The sequence below is a fragment of the Cardiocondyla obscurior genome, linkage group LG11 (genome assembly GCF_019399895.1).
Source record: "Cardiocondyla obscurior isolate alpha-2009 linkage group LG11, Cobs3.1, whole genome shotgun sequence".
Taxonomy (NCBI): domain Eukaryota; kingdom Metazoa; phylum Arthropoda; class Insecta; order Hymenoptera; family Formicidae; genus Cardiocondyla; species Cardiocondyla obscurior.
The window spans coordinates 2597234-2615447 of NC_091874.1; the positions used below are offsets into that span (position 1 = coordinate 2597234).

General features: G+C 39.1%; 2 protein-coding genes across 5 annotated transcripts in view; one reads left to right on the forward strand and one right to left on the reverse strand.

Moving 5' to 3' along the window:
- Nucleotides 1-2937: 2937 nt before the first annotated feature.
- LOC139106499 (TWiK family of potassium channels protein 7) overlaps nucleotides 2938-18214 on the reverse strand; it is a 226966-nt gene continuing 211689 nt past the window's right edge. For all 4 annotated transcript variants that reach the window (XM_070663332.1, XM_070663331.1, XM_070663330.1 and 1 more), the window contains 3 exons: nucleotides 9135-9340; nucleotides 8395-8683; nucleotides 2938-8077 (listed from right to left, as the gene is read on the reverse strand). In XM_070663332.1, coding sequence (XP_070519433.1) covers nucleotides 7797-8077; nucleotides 8395-8683; nucleotides 9135-9340 — 776 coding nt within the window. In that variant the 3' untranslated portion in view covers nucleotides 2938-7796. The remainder of the gene's footprint in view (nucleotides 8078-8394; nucleotides 8684-9134; nucleotides 9341-18214) is intronic.
- LOC139106500 (uncharacterized) lies at nucleotides 11580-18155 on the forward strand. Its single transcript, XM_070663333.1, has 3 exons — nucleotides 11580-13021; nucleotides 13255-13284; nucleotides 13402-18155. Exons 1-3 carry the CDS (start codon nucleotides 12944-12946, stop codon nucleotides 17344-17346), a joined length of 4053 nt encoding a protein of 1350 aa, XP_070519434.1. The 5' UTR covers nucleotides 11580-12943; the 3' UTR covers nucleotides 17347-18155.

The window sequence follows — 18214 nt, forward strand, 5'->3', positions numbered from 1 at the left end:
ATTCAGTCCTGTCCGCATTGCAAACTGTAATTGCAGAATGTATTTGCCCCAGGAAATCACCTTTGTGTTAAAGCAAGTAATATTATCGCGTAATTTCACAAGCATAGCACATAAATAATTAAATAAATATATATATATATATAGCCGCTATAGATCGCTATAAGTCGGCAATTTTAATGTTTGAAATGTACGATAAATGTATGATAAAATATTTATCATATTCATGCTCTTGACTTTTCAAATCTCCACGTGGCACTTTTTGTTTTTCACTCGAAAAGAGTTTTACAAATTCTTCGCCTTCCGAGTACGTTTGTTATTAGAGCGGTATTGGGTTGGCGGTAAGATTACGTATGTACGAGTGAACGAATGGAACGAATGGAAGATTAACGATTAGACACAGATCGTTACGCCGACGTATAATATTGCCGAAGATGGAAAGGTTGATTAGTTTATTTCTACGCGTACAACATTAAAATTAATCAAGCGAAGTTTTATCATGGCGGATACATATACGTATAACGAAAGAACCACTGGGAAATTAATATTTTAAAGGAACTTATACGTCGTGTATATTGTAAAAAAAAAAGGAAAAGGAAAAAGAAAATTGCGATACAGTGACGCGTATGGAATCAAGACGGGATAGAGATCTCTGATTTTTTTTTGATAAGTCTTCTTTATTATCTCCTATCGTAGGATACATTGCTTGACAAATGATTATACAGACGTACAATATTCAGCAAATCGTTCACTTCGTATTTTTTACAATTTCGTCGGCCAATGCTCCACACCTCGTTCGCTCTCGCTAACTATTGTATTTACAGAATACGAGTTTAGTTCGATATACAAATCTGAGAGACGATAGTATGTTCGTCGTATGTATACGCCGTTCTTCGACATCACTTCCATGTATTTCGGACATTATTTAATTAATCGTTTCCTTCGCAAAATAATTTTTAACGTGGTAAAAATTATACGCTACTTTTAATACCGTCAGATCTGATTGAAACAGAAATTTCGAACTTTGTTTCGGATACTTGTGTATCTTTCAAGAACGTATGATCGTTGAAAAAAAAGAAAGAAGAAAAAAAAAATTGAGTTTATAAGCGAACCTCGGAAAACTTTAACTATGATTAATTCGCGGACACAGCAGGTCGCTATAAGCGTATAGAAAACTTTGTTTTGATCGACGACGCGCGCGAAGTTCAGCGAATCAGACATTTATTAAGATTTCCTCCGCCCGCGTAAAGAATTATTGAGATGATTTACGAGCGGAGCGTGGTAAGGATTACTGTCGTATTGTATGTTACTTAGCAAACATCTTACGTTTCTGCCTTCCAAAAATTCTAACAGTCTAGTTTAGAAAATTCGAAATTATTTATTATACTTAAAGCTTTCGATAAGTCATTGATCGTCGTTAATTTTTTTTCTCGCCCAAGAAAACGATTACTTCTTGCAATATATATATATATATATATATATATTTTTTTTTATTTCGACAAACGAAGACTCGACTGTTTTTTTTTCTGATTGCGTGCTTTTGATACACCTTATTTAAAAAAATAATTGTAATACATTTTCGTAAAGCTTTGTTACATTTTTAAGACCATAGTAAGAAATAAATTAATACTTTTTTTTTTAGTAACGGAGTTTTAATCGTATGTATAAAATCAATTCGAATCGAATCGCGGCAGTTTCCTGCACGTTTGCAGAATTTAGTTTATTTCTTATATTAACAAAATTAATTGATATCAACCGGTAGTACGATAATGGGAAATTTTCCTAGTTAATTCTTGTGGTTCAGTGACGAGATTTAACAAGATTTTTCCACATCCACGTCTATTACATTCTAGGATAATATCGTATTTACAACCATGAGCTTCGGTGAAAGCGATCGACGAGCGAGTCGTAACGAGTACGACTCCGAAATAGCTGGACTTGACATTCTAACAATAAATGCTAATGTAACATTATCGTACAGTCACATATCAATGCTATGTACAATATTTTATTAACGTCATCGGTATATATTAATATACTCATTTCACGAACAAAGGCTTGCAGATTCGGTCAAGTTATGCGGTATCTTGTTAAAAAGTGCACAATTAAGAATGTAATATTGAACATTTACTTTTTTCTTTTACTTCAATTATGACTGCAACGTACACAATCGCACATTTGTTTTAATAAAACGGAGAAATAACGAATCAGAAACGTAAACGAATGATGTGCTTAATTGTATTTAATATCAATTTATGTTAAAATATTTTATTACCGAGACACGGCGCGTTATTTTTATTTTTTTTTATTTTATATTTTTTTTTTTGTAAGACTTGGAATGCAGAAGGACGGCAGAGGCGAATCTCGTTAATTCATTAATTACGAAAATTGAATTATCGCGAGAATATTGTTGCAACTTAGATACTTATAAATGAGATTTCGTTGCTGGGATATCTCTTCGGAGATTTCCTCTTCCGCAATTTTCCTTCGATGTTTCACTTCAGTAGTAACGTTAATGATTTCCCCGACTGGCAAACATTTATCCGATGCTTGTTTCGAGCTAAATAAATAATTATCTTATTTTTCAAGAGAAATATCATTAGCGGGCGATCTTTCTTCGTAACATAACTTAACAACAAGTTCATTGATCACAGGTATATTGTTAACTTTGCGCAAAGTGGGCTGGTTTTAATTTAATAACACTTCACTCGAACCTTATGAAATGATAGTAGGCAAAAGTGGCAGGGACCCTAATTGCCCTCGATAGAAGTGCAATTGAGTATCAAGAAAACATAGATTCGACTTTCTGAAGTTTTCGTAAACTCGACTGCTCGCAGACTGATTCGTTCGCAAAATGAATATGTAAGGCGACAGCAGAAAACCATTAATTCCATTAAGTCGGTTGTTGGAAGGTCGGGCTGGCTTTGCTTTCTTCCTTTATTTTTTTTTTTTTTTTTTTTTTATTTCCTCCCCTCCCACTCCAAGGTTGAAACGCACCGATGAGGCTGAATCCCGTGGCGTTTGACTTTCATTGGATATTTCTCGTGCAAAATTGTCGCGCTAAAGTTTCGTGTCGACCATCGAGAGCTTTGAACTCGGTTATATTTCCCTAGAGTACGACAGAGGAAACCGGAACGTAAGGGCGAAAGATGAGGAGCTACGTAGGAAAGAAAATCCTGTGAAAGGAGAGAAGGCGGCGGCCTGGACTTTTGCCGCGTTGGGACCTCGTCCTGAGCTTAGAGACGGCGTTATGTGTGAACGCAAAAAAATTACTACCCGCAATCTATTATACATGTAATTATCATGCAGGGAAGAAATAAGAACGTTTAGTTTTTCTTCAGCGCTTGTAAGATAATACACTCTCCAGAATTAAAACCTTAGAAAGAAAATAATTAACTGGTACTAATTAAAAAAAAGAAATTATTATTTACATACGTATATACTCTGCTCGTAATTCTTTTTTTTTTTAATCTTTTTCTTTTTCGAGGCGCAAAGTCACGATACGATACGACGCGATATATATATGTTTCCTTGCTGCAGCCAAATTCACTTACATTTAACGAATTCAATATCCGCGTGAAAAGTTACGTCAAACTTTAATTCGCTTCACAAGTTCACCTTGTAAATGAGTCTATTATCTCGCAGGAAAACTTCGTGAAAGAATTAAAAGTGATCTAAAACAGCACGACTAAAAGGAAACGTGAGTCCTAGGTACCATGCAAGAATATCGATTAATAAAACTTTAATCGGAGCGTTATGCGAAATATCGATTCGCGCGGGGATATCGCTTTTATCTTCCCGTCTCTTTTTCTTTTGCCGCGATACTCTATCTTTAACCAAGGAATGCGGCGGCCAACTTTGAAGCATTTTTCCCCGGCATTCGCAATCGCGACACGCCGGCGGTTATTGCGCGATTCCTCGCGTACACGGGGACGTATATGGAAAGTTGTAAATAGATTCTCGCAACAAATCGCCGTAGCGCCAGCTTGGAGCGAGCTCCCGCTCCGGCCCGAACTCGAGTGTGAGGAAGTTTGTACGGGCGGGTAGGTTGGATCGATGGCTGGATGGCTTGGTACGAGCACCAAAGTAAAGTTTGTCTTGGCTGCCGGCCACGACCCTCCATCGAATCACCGACGGAGTGATAACGATAACTCTAGCAACTGCTCAAGCCAGTATCGATTGTCATTAGATACCGTACGAAATTCTCTCGCCTGCAAGCTGCACGGTGGGCCTTCTCAGCGATTCGCCCGGCGCTTTTAATATCGGGTCGACGTACGTACGATCGTTCGTAAGTGAAGAGACGGCCGACAAAATCCCTTACACCGTATGATATGTTACAGAAAACAGAAGAAGGGAGACCCTTTAAATCGCCTCGGGATTATTTAAATCCTCCGCTGCTTGTGCGTTACCAGATTTCGCTCCAGTTAGGCGCAACTCTTTATCTTTGGGTTTCTTTCTTTTTTTCTTTTTTCCTTTTTCTTTACGTTACATTCGCAAAAAAAAGAAAAAAAATGTATCTAGCGTAAAAAAGTACAAGTTTGGAATTTAACGTATATTTTTATTCTAACTTTATATTAGACTTTTTTTTTTAAATTATAGTATTTATATCTGCGTAAAGATATGTAAAGAATATTTAACGTGGCAATGTAAGTGTGGCTGTGCTTGTAATATTAATTACCACGCATAGAGGTTGCCCCATACGCAACGGAAATCATCACTTTACAGCTAATTCACAGTTACGCTTTGTTTACGCACTTTTCGCAAGTAGACTATTCGAGTATCAATATGAAAGAGCGAAGATAGTCGTCCTAGACGCAGTATCCTTATGGATTAATGCCTATCCGTAAATACCTTAGTTATTGTTCTTGAGCACAGAATTTGATTTCATTCATTCATTTTTCAGCGTCCAGCTGATGGCAGTATAACAAATAACACGTTACTAACTATCGTTACAATATTACAAGACCCCACGATTGTCGCTGAACAAACGAGCATTTTCTAATTCGCTCCCCCGAGTTAACGTCACAGTTACGCCGATCGTAAGATGTAAAATATTTCGTAGTCCCTTCCGTTTCGTATGTCGCTCAGTCTCGGTGAACGTGGGATCCTTGTTCAGCGACAATCGGGGCTGCTAGTTTCGCAGTTCTTCACGGCAGTGTGATCGAAATTACAACATACTTGGTAGAATCGCGAGGACGTAGGAAAAGTGACAGGTTGATCGACAAACGCGCGCGAGTTTCTGCGACACGTTTAAATCTCCAATCTGCTTTGCGCTAGAAGGATCGATAGCTTAATTACGTTAGAGACGAGAATCGCGCTTGCTTCGCGAAGCGCTCAAGTACGGAAATATAAAAAATCCTTACGTATCCCTATCTAAATAGGCGCGTGGTAACGCGAAGTTCCGGTGCCCGTTCGCAAGCTAGGACGTCCTCGAAATCTCATTGAATATTTAACGGATGAGTCCCGCTGAAATCCGCGGGAACATTTAGATCAATTTCGCCCGAACGACTCCGCCTGCGTCTCGCGATCGCCAAGGAATCGACGTCGATGATAAATCCGACGTTATTGGAAATTAATTTCACGAATAAAGTTCTATAAAAGTGAACAAGTTTCCTTTACGATTTGCCGTGAAATTATGACACTATCGTTCAACGGGATATGTTAATTTGGCCGAAAGCTCTTGCCAGGTCTACTGCTTTGTGAATTGGGCTCTCTCGAAAATGAATTGTAAAACTGCGTGAGCACCTCCGCCGTAACTGTATCGAAAGAGGGTCGCGACAAATCTTGAAAGTTCACGTTTAGAGATGCATATACATTTTTATGTGCACGTGTTCTTCATTCATATAAAATTATTCTCAGAATTTTATCGCGGTACTTTATTTTTTTTTTTTTCCCCGTTAAGTAGAGATGTAAAACATTCTTAAAACACTTTTTTTTTTTTTTTAAGGCGTTGTTTATATTGAAGAAATATCAATTTTTCAGTCGATTCCATGGCTTTCTTAGGAAACAGCGGCGGTACGTGACGGGAATAAAGAAGATAGGGAAATAAAAGAGAAGTTTCAACATTTCCGCTCACGAGCGGCATACCGGCCGCGAATGAAATGCGCCATTGCCCCTTGGGAAATTATTTTATGCCGGTCATTTGCTCTATTCATTTTATCGACGACGTAAACGTAATTTCCCGCTGTTAATGTCGGTACGCGAACGTCTGAGTCGTAATGGATAATTACTCATGGCTTTAGCTTCTGGAATTTTATACTCTTCGTGATTTCTTCAATTAATCCGTATTACTTTGAGCTACACGACGGAAAGCGACTGCACTTACGGGTAACGACTCCGAACGGTTCATCCGTATCTGGGACGCGATATATATCTTTAATTATAATTCGTGCCCTTTAATCAGCGTAAACTAAACTTCGGCAATACCATTCGCATTTACTCTTTCGGTAACGTAACGTCCTGTTTTTGTGAAGGCGGTAACTTCGCATTCTGGAAATATTCGGCAAACATTCATTAAAGATATTTCAAAATTAGCTCGGCAACTTGTAGCGGGAGTTTGAGAAATTTCAAACGATATTTGCGAGACTCCGCTTATCTTGGCATCTCTCACTTGAAACTTGTATAATGTACTGCATTCATCAAAAGCACACACGGTGTGCAGTTATCGAGAATGTTACCTTTTAATTTTACAAAAGCAATCAGTTTTATATTCAAGCGAAAGGATATAAAAAAAAAAAGAGTATAACATCGTTATCGCGTTATTAAAAGTTTTATTTTGATTGTGATTGCGATGTAAATTTTTCAAAATAAATGGCACAAAAAATTTTTAATTAAATAATATAAATATAAAGTTATAAAATGTTTATTCTTTAATTTATTTATTATCTTTATGATATATGAGTAAATGCGATGAAATGAGATTCTGCACCGATTTTATAAAGGATGTCCTACTTGCGTCAACGGTTTAAGCACTTATTTTGGAATGTTTTAACGTTTCGCATACGTTCATTTACTCGCGTACTCATTAGTATTATTACTAATGAATGCGTATTAACGACTCTACCATTAATCGTTGAATTTACACACGTAAAATATCGCACTAAGGTAGTATAAAAAATGTAATATAAAAAACATTGCGTTCAATCTTTTTTTTTTTTTTATTTATCACACATTGCGAAAGAAGTGACGTACGTAACTTCAATGAAATTACTAATCATAATCTTTCGAATTCACATCGGAAAATTCTACAACGCTATATTCTATGTTCCTAAAAGAATATAGATAGAAAAGAAAAAACGAACTTAATTTTAACGATCATTTTCGTGATTTAATTGAAGTGGTTGACGTGCTTAAACTACAAATCCAACGTTAATAATAGACTTGACGAAAATGGTTGCTCGGCGCGACCTGGCAACACGATTATAGCATATATAACGCGTTACATATACCTAACCATCTGGGTTACGAACCGTAAAAACGCTGCTAGGTAATCTCCAGTTGATCGAGCCCGATCGCCGGACTGTCAATCTCCGGATATCCGCGTCCAAGTTTCACATCTCCGTATTTTCCTCGGCCTCCTCGTCGACCTTGGGCAACATATAGACGGCAGAGATCGGCGGGACGTGATCCTCGAGTTTCAGGATCGGCTTGCAATCTCTGGTAACGTCCACTTGATTAAAGGTGTCTTTAAGGATGTTGATCTCGTTCTCGTGCGCGAATATGTTGGTAGGTGGTTCCGTGCCACATATAGTGTTCTCGTCGGTGCCGTTCCTGTGGCACAGATTGCCCGACGGAAATTGTCACGAGGTCAGCGCGAACGGGTCCGTCGATAGCTCGTCTACGGACGGGCTCGGCTTCACCGGCTCCGGCTTATCCGTTTGGTGACTCAGCCGATGGACAATCTCGTCGTGGAGGATGTTAAAGCACATCGCCGTCAGGGCCATCCCCGACATTATGTAGCAAGAGCAGAACCAAACCGTCACGTTTCTCGAATTGGCGAGAGTGTGACGGGGATAAGAACCGGGTACCATGTCGCCGAAGCCGATCGTGCTCAGGCTCATGAAGCAGAAGTAGCTCGCGTCTGGACATGAAAGAAGCGCCAGCCGTTAACTCTCAGAAAGCTTTATATTCGAATATATCGTATTTACGTGTATCTGCCCCGCGTATATCGCGACATAGAATTTATGCCAATCTGATACGAGCTCGGGGAAAATATAGCCGCGTTAATTTTTTTTTTTTTGTTTTTTTCAAGCGCTTTGAAGTCCACCGAGATATATTTATATCGGAAACGACTGAAATCCGCGCGGAGAAAAGTAAACGCAACGATGGGCATGAGGTTTATGAGAATATATATATATATTTTTTTTTTGTTACTATTTTTTCCAAACACGAACTTACCTACGAATGACCAGCCGTCCAATTTGTGCAAGGTGAATGCTCCAGCAACGATGTAGCACAGCATCGCGCCGAGACATATGCTGATAGGCGCGAGTATAGTAACGTTCGGTCTGTCGCCCGAGCCGAGGCTCGAAACCTCATCCTTCGGGCTGGCCTTAATTTCCACCGTGCTCGTGAACGTCGATGCATTTGCGCGAACGTAAAAGGGCTCCTGCAATTGTAGTTGCTGCTGCTGTTGCTGCGCCAATTCCTCCTGTTGCCGTTTCTTTCTCATCCGTCGCTCTTTCTCCTGTACGTGCCAAAAAAAAAACAAAAAAAAAATATACCCGAAAATAGAAAATCCGTTCATATCTGCATGTCGACATGAATGACTATTCTACGCGTGTGCCAATTACATTCGCGTTACACGGCAACACTTTCGAGTGAACGCCAACATCGTTTACACCCTTGTGTTTCGAGTGCCGGGGTTTTCGAAGGCTGATCCAATTTTATCTGAATAGCGCTCTAACAATAACCAATCAATACTACGGTAGCGATTAATCCTTATCGATTGTACAGGACACGCGTATCCTGCCGACACAGGCGGTGCATATGTCGATCTGGTGCGACATATGCATCTCCGATCGCATACACGCGCGGTCTGTTCGGCGCGAGAAAGACCGTATCGCTAACAGCCTACGATTGAATTTTTTATCGGCTAACGGTGCAACGATTTTTGATAAAACACACGATTCGCTTACCTGCATCCGCCTCTCGTCGTAGCAACAGTAGCCGCAATTCGAGCAGAGGCAGCAACAAAGAGCGCGCGTGAAAACTCCTCTGGCGCATCTTGATAGAAGTCCTCCGGCGCTGGACAGATAGACCAAGGTCAAGGGAATCCCGAGACTTGCGTACCCCATCGTAGCAACTTTGCCCCAAGTTGACTTCGGCGCGATACTTCCGCAGCCTGTGAACAAGGAACAGGCAAGGCACTTGCAATTAGTTTGTCAGAGAACTCGATATCAATAAGGGATACCCGCAGTTACTTCGATAAAAAGAATTGTTCTATTGTAACAATACCCCGATAGTATTACGGAGAAATAAAAACGGAGATGAAGTCGAGGGAATTAGTTTCTCGCAATGTTAACCTTCTGGATACTTAAAAGATAATGCGCGCGGTAGTTTACTCGCGCTAATTAATCACCGCGGTAATAAGAACTTTGTGTAACGTGGGATCACGAGTAAATTGATTTGTGTAAATATATGTGCTCCATGCGGATACGCGTGCGTACGCATATAATACGTGTAAGTATTATGCGTCAACGAGCGTCTGAGATAAGTTTATATAAGGTATAACGTAGGAAATATTATTAGTTGGTTTCGAGATGATTTCTGTTGGTGAATTTAAAATCTTGATAGAACGAAAAAGAAAAAGAAAGAAAAAAAAAAAATAGAAAATTAAATTTATCATTTATCCTAACAATTTCGCTCAGGATATATCGTTCCTGAGCAAGTTTTCCCGTTACAATTCATATTCCCGCGAGGAATCAAAATTGATTAAGTCTCGCGAAATCGGTATCTGGGTCAACCCTTGCACGAGAAGTTGAAACATAAAGCGTAAAATTCGTAGAATTTTCTTCGGTATCGTAAAAGCTTAAAGTTTCAGCAAACGTCGATCAATCGTAATCTCCAAAAGCGGTTCTCGCGATCGAGCGGTGGAATTTATAGTGCAGCAGAAGCGTCCAATCGGCCCGCCGTTCGGCCGATGAATAAAAATATCCACGGCGAAAAACTTAACTAGAGTTTTTTTTCAATTTCGCGAAACAATCAAAAGCGTTGTTTAATCAAGATACGGTGCTCTAAAAAATTTTCACCGGTATCACGGCGACACAGGAAAAGAGGCGGGCTACATTAAAAGACTATTTTTTTCCCCGCTGTTGATTTATAACGTAAAATTTGTCCGGTGACAGCTAATCGTTATCCGGACAAGTCCGTATGTATAAACAACGATATTTGTACAATGTATTGCCAGAGAGGAGTGTCAATACTGATGACATCTATCATTATCTCAATTTAATTGTCGTAAAATTTTTTATGATATTGATCATCGAAAGTTTCTCGCGGAACAGATTAATAAAACGATTGACGCATTTTTCCTCGTGAAAAAAAATACTGTCACCTACAAAACGTATATTGCGGAATAATATATTTAATGTTAATCTCATGCCACGTAGGTACAGTAATATCCCTTTTTTTTATTAATAAAAAAATGCATGTTGATCAAAAGTTACGTAACTTTCGTACAACATTCATCTTATAAAATATTTTAATTATTAGAAATTTATGCACATATTTTCTATGCACATAGTTGTGTATCGTTCGAAGTATATACGTTCTAAGCTGTTCACATTAATTTCTTCACCGCGACGTGAAATCTTCGCGAAAGCAGAGCAATAGTAGCAGCTTTAAAGCTCTATATTTTACGTGCAATCCTGATTATACTCGATCCCCCCCCATTTTTCCAAACAGAATAATACGTTAAGTATCGCGGAGCTATTTTATCGCCGACAAACAGCGTCATTAATCTTCGCGGGATAAATTGAAGCTCGTTCTTTCGCGGGGAAATGCGAGAGAAACGGTACCTTTCCAAAAATGCGCGAGCTTTTAGCCTGCGCGCGTAACTGTCGTATTTGCGTAGCATCGTTCAATCCGAATTCCGACAGGTCGGACTTTACGGGGCCGAAGCTCGCGATGGGAGCAACACAGAAGCGCAATATGCAGTTGCGTACTCGTTTCGCGGGGTCAATCAAAAAAAATTATACGCTCGCCCGAAATAAAAGGGATAGAAAGGGATCGCCCGCCCGAAGGTCCTGCCGGGACCTGGAAATGCGCTCGACCGAGATGCAGCGCGAATCGATCGCTCGTTGCCGCTTAAGATAATGGATCGCCTATCGGAATTGCTTCCCGGTACGTATATGATAGTGGCAGCTGGCTGCATCGCCGATGGAATTGCAGCCGCGGAAGCTCCGCGGAACGATCGCTAGGGCCTATTCGTCACTGTCCTGCCACCTTATCGTTCACGACGGCGCGACCCTTTCGGTCGCCCGTTATCTGTTGTCATTTGTTAGGGGACACAGTAGATTGTCAGCTTCGGTTTTATTGGCCGGCCGAGTAAAAATATACTGCGCTCAATCAGGAAAGCGGTGGTGCGCTTTGTCGCTGGTGTGGTTACACGTTGAGTTCTGCTCCAGGCTGTACGTCTATGTCCGCGGAAAGACCCGCGAAATGACTTGGAACAAATAAGTATGAGACATCAATTTGAACGCCGGACTTGTACGAGCGTTCGCTTGAATTATGGCGTTTTCTAATTACAATAAGCTCCTACGACGGTGAATATTAATACGAACATAGCGACTAATCTTCCAACGCGATAATAAGAACCTCATGCACCGTATCATATAAATAAATTGATTCGTGCGAATATATATGCGTCTGTGCATGCGTCGATTGATATAACTGTGAGATCAGCTCGATCGATTTGCTTTGGAAATGGAAGATAATCTTCTCAAATTTTTTTCTTTTTTCTTTTTAATATTTATATTAATAGAAAAAATTTTCACTGCAATCGCCGGTGCGTGGAATTATGCCGCAAGAAAGCAATCACTTCAAAAAGAGATTAAAAACAATCCGTGATATAACGAAGAAAGAAACGAAAATTTGACGCGCCAGTGACAATTCTACGAAGCGCAAATATTTTGATGAGCGAGTTTTTCAAACAGGCTGATCCAGTTTTTTTTTTTTTTTTTTAATTTTATTTTTGCAGTATTCGTATTTATTCTGTGTGTTTCTCGCATGAGTTATTTATATTGTGTCTCACGCACTCGTACACAGCGATTAATTTTTAATCCCGCAAGATCGAACTGGACGAATAATATCCCCTTTTTATGCGCATCACAAAGGCGATACAATTCGCATTCGCAAATGTGTAGTTTTTATTCACGTCCAATTGTTTGCCAAGTTTTTGCCGCGTGGAAATTATATATTTTTCGCAATTAAATCGAATGATGATCTTAAACTTCGCAATAGAAAACTCGACGTCGGAACAATCTCTTTGCGACGTAAAGGTAATACAGCATCTGGTCGTTTAAAGATGGTATCAAGAATAATAAATCAAACTGGCCGTATCTCATCTCGCTCGATGTCCAAGCCGGCCGAGTCGAAGGATTCGATGGAAGGGGAATGCCGGCGAATGGAACAATAAAATTTAATTATCAGTTAGCAATAACATGCGCTTGCTGAGTTACTCATTCTCAGCCGGCGGTCGCGTACACGCACCTACATAATTCTAACCACGGCAATTCGATTGTTGTTCCATATAAAGGCACCGCCCTCGTTAAAGCTCACCTCAGTCTTTGTGATGCGCTGCGGGACACAGCGATTTTTAAGTACGGCAGGATATTATGTAATGTGAAAGGTTTTTACGTTTATATATATATATGTATATATATACATAAATAGCAATTGAAAATTTTATTCCATTTGGCTTCGTTCAGCTGTAACTTTCTGCAAAATGATAGTGAAAAATATAATAATTATTATCTTCGTCGTCACAACTGGAACGGAACTCGTGCGATGTGCAGTTGCGACAGTAAGTTTATTTTGCCGACACAAACTGCTAACAGTTTGATAAATATCTTGTGTAACTAAAAATAATATAGTGGTTACTGTTAATTAAATACGTACATTATAATTTGAATAGTCCGTATAAATGGCAAAAGTGGAGAACGCTTAATTGGCTTTTAAAACCAAATTACGTACTACGTTTTGTTGAATGAAATAATTTTTTAGAGAAAGTTACATTCGATTTCTTTTTATTTTCAGACCAAACACCGTCCGAAATTAAAAAAAGAAGTAAGTGTAAAAGTACATAGCCTCTTCCAACGTAATGCAATAAACGAGATAGCGTAACAAAGTTGAGTTTTGTTTTCCGTAAATTATTTTAATAATTAAAGATATTTTTAATTAAAGGGAATTAAGCACGAATCAGATAATGACGATTCGGTACGTGCTCTTTCGGACTTCGGTGTCGTACGAAGATCTTTGAACCCGGTGCTGTTTGAACAACATTCGAGTGGCAGCATTCAATATCTGAAAGACGAGCGAAATGTCTCAAACGTCGAAAGTAAGAAGAACATAATAATAGAGAAATTAAAATTGTCAGTGACGTTCCGTGATAACATGCTCTACGTCTTTTCGTATTTGCTTCACGGTCGTGAAAACGGATTGACGGAAGAACAATATGCATCCTTGCAGATGCTTCACGATTTTCTAAAGAAAAAGACGGTTTATATATATAATTTATTACCAAATTTATCGAAATTAAATAACGCGGATAAGAATCGGCAGACAAGCGTCGTACTCTCATCGCTGACGAAAAATCTACCGCCTTACATTCAGTGCACAGCGAAATACTTGAGTAATGAAATAGAAATGAAGAGAATTGATTTCAACAAATTAATACAGCCAACGGAATTCGAGACATTTAATTATCTCGCCAACATCGATTTAACTACGATCTCGAAGGGTAAAATTAAAAACGAAGAAATGACGGGATATAATAATTACTCGAACATCACTCAAAAGGCTCTCGGCCCGGTTTTCGTAAAGCTTCTTCATGATGTACGAGCAAAAAAGATACCTCTGTCGCAAGAGCTATTCGGCTTGATATTAATAAATTTACCAAATCTCAGTAACGATCCTGTGCTGGAAGAAAACGTCAGATTTTTATACGATTTAACTGAAAATAATGTCATCGATCGTAATGATTGGAACACGATCACGAAGGATCTCGTTGTCGATGACGCTTATACGCTTGTCTTTTTTATTTTAACTAGAATTCTCGATTCAAACGTACCGACGATTATACGAGATACCGCGTCTTACGTGTATCATCATTTAAAGATGGTAACAGTTCCGTCCTACGTTAATTCAAATTTAAAGTACATACGCCATTTGATCGAGAAAGACATCGATATAGGAATGCTACTCTCTGCAATTAATCCCCAGGACTTTGATTCGGATGCGATTCGCATGAAAAATATTTTGCTAACGTACTTCATGCACAACTATAGAAACGAGGACATGAATAAAATTCTCAAAGGGTTTAACAAATTTGCCTACGGCGATCCTTTGGATCTTCTCTTGGCATTTATAACGAGACTTACAAATCGCGTTCCTAGCTTTCCGAATACTAATTCACTGGAACAGCCGGCTAGGGCTCTGCTACCAGCATTGATCGTGCAAAAATATTTCAGAGTTTTTACGCCGTTTGTGTCGCCTGAAATTGACATACTGATACTTTTGGATTCTTTAAAGATCCCCGACGCGGGCTCGGCACTTCGGTCAACAGTGGATTCGATAAAGCTGGAATTAATTGCCCAGCCGCAAGTAGCCGTGCTCCTAAGTACCTTAATACCGACGGAAAAAAGTAAATGCCCGGGGCCTAAACAGTGTTTGATAAATACGTTCCAGCAAGTGTCGAAATTACAAAATAATATATCGCTGACGTTGACGAAAAATATTCAAAATGTGCTATATACCTTGAAAGCAACATTACAGCCTCAGCAGCAATTGCAACCCTTCGTCGCGCAATATTCCATAAAACCAATAGACGTGAATGTTTATTTAAACAAAGTAAAGCCAGCAGCGGTGGAAATCGAAACAGATAGTACGTATGCGAATAACGATGTTTTAAGCAGTATTTACGAGGGCGTGTACGTATGGAACATAGATAAATATGTTGGCAAAATCGGTCCTGCCGTATCAAATGAAGTACAGGTTGAAACTTTAGAATCGACGGAAGAATCAGGAGCGCCTGGAATTTTAGATTCCGTAGAGACAAAGGTGGGAACGCCACTTTACAATACACGGCCTACTGTAAGAAACGAAGCACGAGTAACCGAGGCAGAAATTACCAAGACAAAAATTACCGAACCAAAAGTCACCGAAGCACAATTTACCGAATATATATCCCGAGAAGTTACGACAGAACGACCGTCGACTACAAAATCTGTGTTAACGACGTTAATGTTTGGTACACCTTCCTTGACCACTTACAGTTTAACGCAGAACGGACGAAGAAAGCATCCTCAACGTATAGCATTGTCCACTACGGCAACTACTGTCGAACAATATAATTCCGATATAGAATCTGTCGAGCGTACTTCAGAATTAGAATTTCATGACAAAGAAATATCAGGTCAATCGAGTACGAGCGAGGAGGTCGAGGAAACATCTCCACCGAAAGACGTGCCTAAAAAAGTCACGACGAAGCAATTGATCGAGGTGTCAACGACAAAGCGTACTCCAAAGCACACCGAATTAGAAACTTCGCAGGAAGTTGAAGAGAAAATTGAACAGAGTAGTGAAAAAGTATCAAGCGCAGTAGTATTACCTCCGTCCATACAAACTGATCAACTTCTTAAAGTGCAATTATCCAATAGTGGCGTCCCAGTCGTGACTACGGACGACGATTATAACGCGACAGAGCCTGAAGTTATATTGCCAGAAATTAAAGAGCTTTTAAAAACGCCAGAAGTAAATAATTTCATGCAAGACGACGAGTCGCCGATAGTAACTCAAGTATTGCAACCACTGTCTGCGATATTTGGTAAAAATTATATTAAAAAGATCGTAAAAGATTTAGACGCCAAAAATTATCCAACGAATATCGCGCTGCTATCGACGATACTTAAGAAAGCCGTAGTCCATCCGGAAGTGTCGAAGAATTTGCGTCTGGTAGGCGTGATTCATAAATATATTACTAGCATCGAGTATGTCAGCCCAACGATACTATTACCTATTGTAGCTTCGTCAAAAAAATTGGCATCAAACGTCGTATATTCCACATTTAATCCGAGTGACTTAAGTTACAGTACGATCGAAGAGAATCCGCCAGATAAACAATTATCTGACAGTATCACTGTACCTCTCGTCAATCCTAAGCTATTGTTGCAGTCTATAAATTCATCTAACCCTTACGACGATTTACTGCCTACCTTAGACGAGGAGGATACGAGCTCGATAGCAATACAGCCTCTTAAAATGATATTAACGTCTACAAAAATCGTGGAGTTACTCGGCCGAGATTTCCAGCCACTCGCGTATCCGAATAAAGGCGCGCTTTTGATAACGCTCTTGCACAAACTGCTGAAAACCAAAATGGTTCAATCGAACGCAAAACTGAAATATTTAATCGACGTGTACATACAAGCTATCGAAGTACCGTCGATGAGCGTTCAAATATCTGAAGATAATCTCGTGAAAATGATGTCGGAAACTACAGGTCAGTGGCAGCCGGAACTAACAAGTTTGATCGCCGCTCTTCCAACAGCCAAAAGTGACGTCGAAACTGCTGCGATAGAAGAGCTTAAGCAATTCCTCGCTAATCCAGTGCTTTTGGAAAAATTGCAAATAGATAAGCCACCGGTAACGATGACTCGCGGCGACCTTTTGCAGAAAATTATTTTAAGCGCGCTGTCTGGAAAAGTAAGTCTCGAGAAACGACTTTTAAAGGCGCTTAAATACTACAAAGATAAAGTTGATTTTGTTAACATGGGCGCATTGCCCATCATATGGATGTGGGTGGAAACGCACGTAGTTAAAGCCGAAATACAGCTAGGCGATATGATTCAGGAGACGATAAATTTCAATGAATTATCCTACAAGAAGAAAATAGCATATAACGAGCTAATAACATATCTGGCTCAAAATCCGAATCTTCTCCAAGACAACGAAGACTTCGATTTTGAGAAGTACAAGACGCAGGGGCAATTTATTAAAGGTTTGTTCAAGTATCTGTTGAAAAAACCGGAGGTTAATGATAACATTCAAACGGACATTCAAATGTTACTCTCGCATGTATCGCAAACTGGAGCGGGCGCAGTTTTGATGCCGAGTTTCTCTGGATTTTAAAAAATCGACAGATTTAGAAATTAAAATTTAATTCGCCAATTAAAGTGCTCTAATAAGACGATATTTTATTTAAATTTACAAGAAATAGAAAATAAATGCTGAAACGTCTGAATACAAGTATATGTTTAATAATAAAGAATCGACCCGTGATATTTTTTCATTTTAATCTCAGGCAACTTGCCACATTAACGTGCTGTCTTGTAGAATTTTTTAGATTACATATTACGCATAAATTTGATATAATTGAAGATTAAAAAAAAAACAACGCGCGAGCTTGTGCGTACATAAAAGAAATTAAAAGTGTTCTTTATATTCTGTAAAAATACAGTAGCAGATTAATTCGTTTATATTGAAATGCATCATGACGTTCGAAAACAAATAAATATTCGATTAATTCAATAAATTCGTACACCGAATTTCAGTCGATGTTAACCTAAGCGTTTAAATTAATTGTTTTCTATTCAAACTATGGTGTATGCATTAACAATATAGCGCAGATATTCTCTCGTAACAAATACATTTCGCAGCTGCCGTACGCAACATCGTTTTCACAATACATTCTAAGTAGTTGCAATAATACGGCAAGTAAAGTGTGTTACGTAAGAGAAAGCATTGCGCAAAAGTCTTATTCGCGTTTATTCATTGATAGCATCGGAGAACTTTCAACTAAACCGTCTTGAAGTAACCCAGTAACGATCTAAACGTCTTGAAGCACTGCGGTGTGTTAAAATAGTCGAATATCCATTTGCAAATGACTGTAAAAGTCGTAAAAATAATTAACAGACGCGGCAAATCCTATATCGCGAGCGTAGAATATTTAATTTCTTCTTTTATTTCCCTCAACTTTTATTTCGTGCTTTCAAAATAT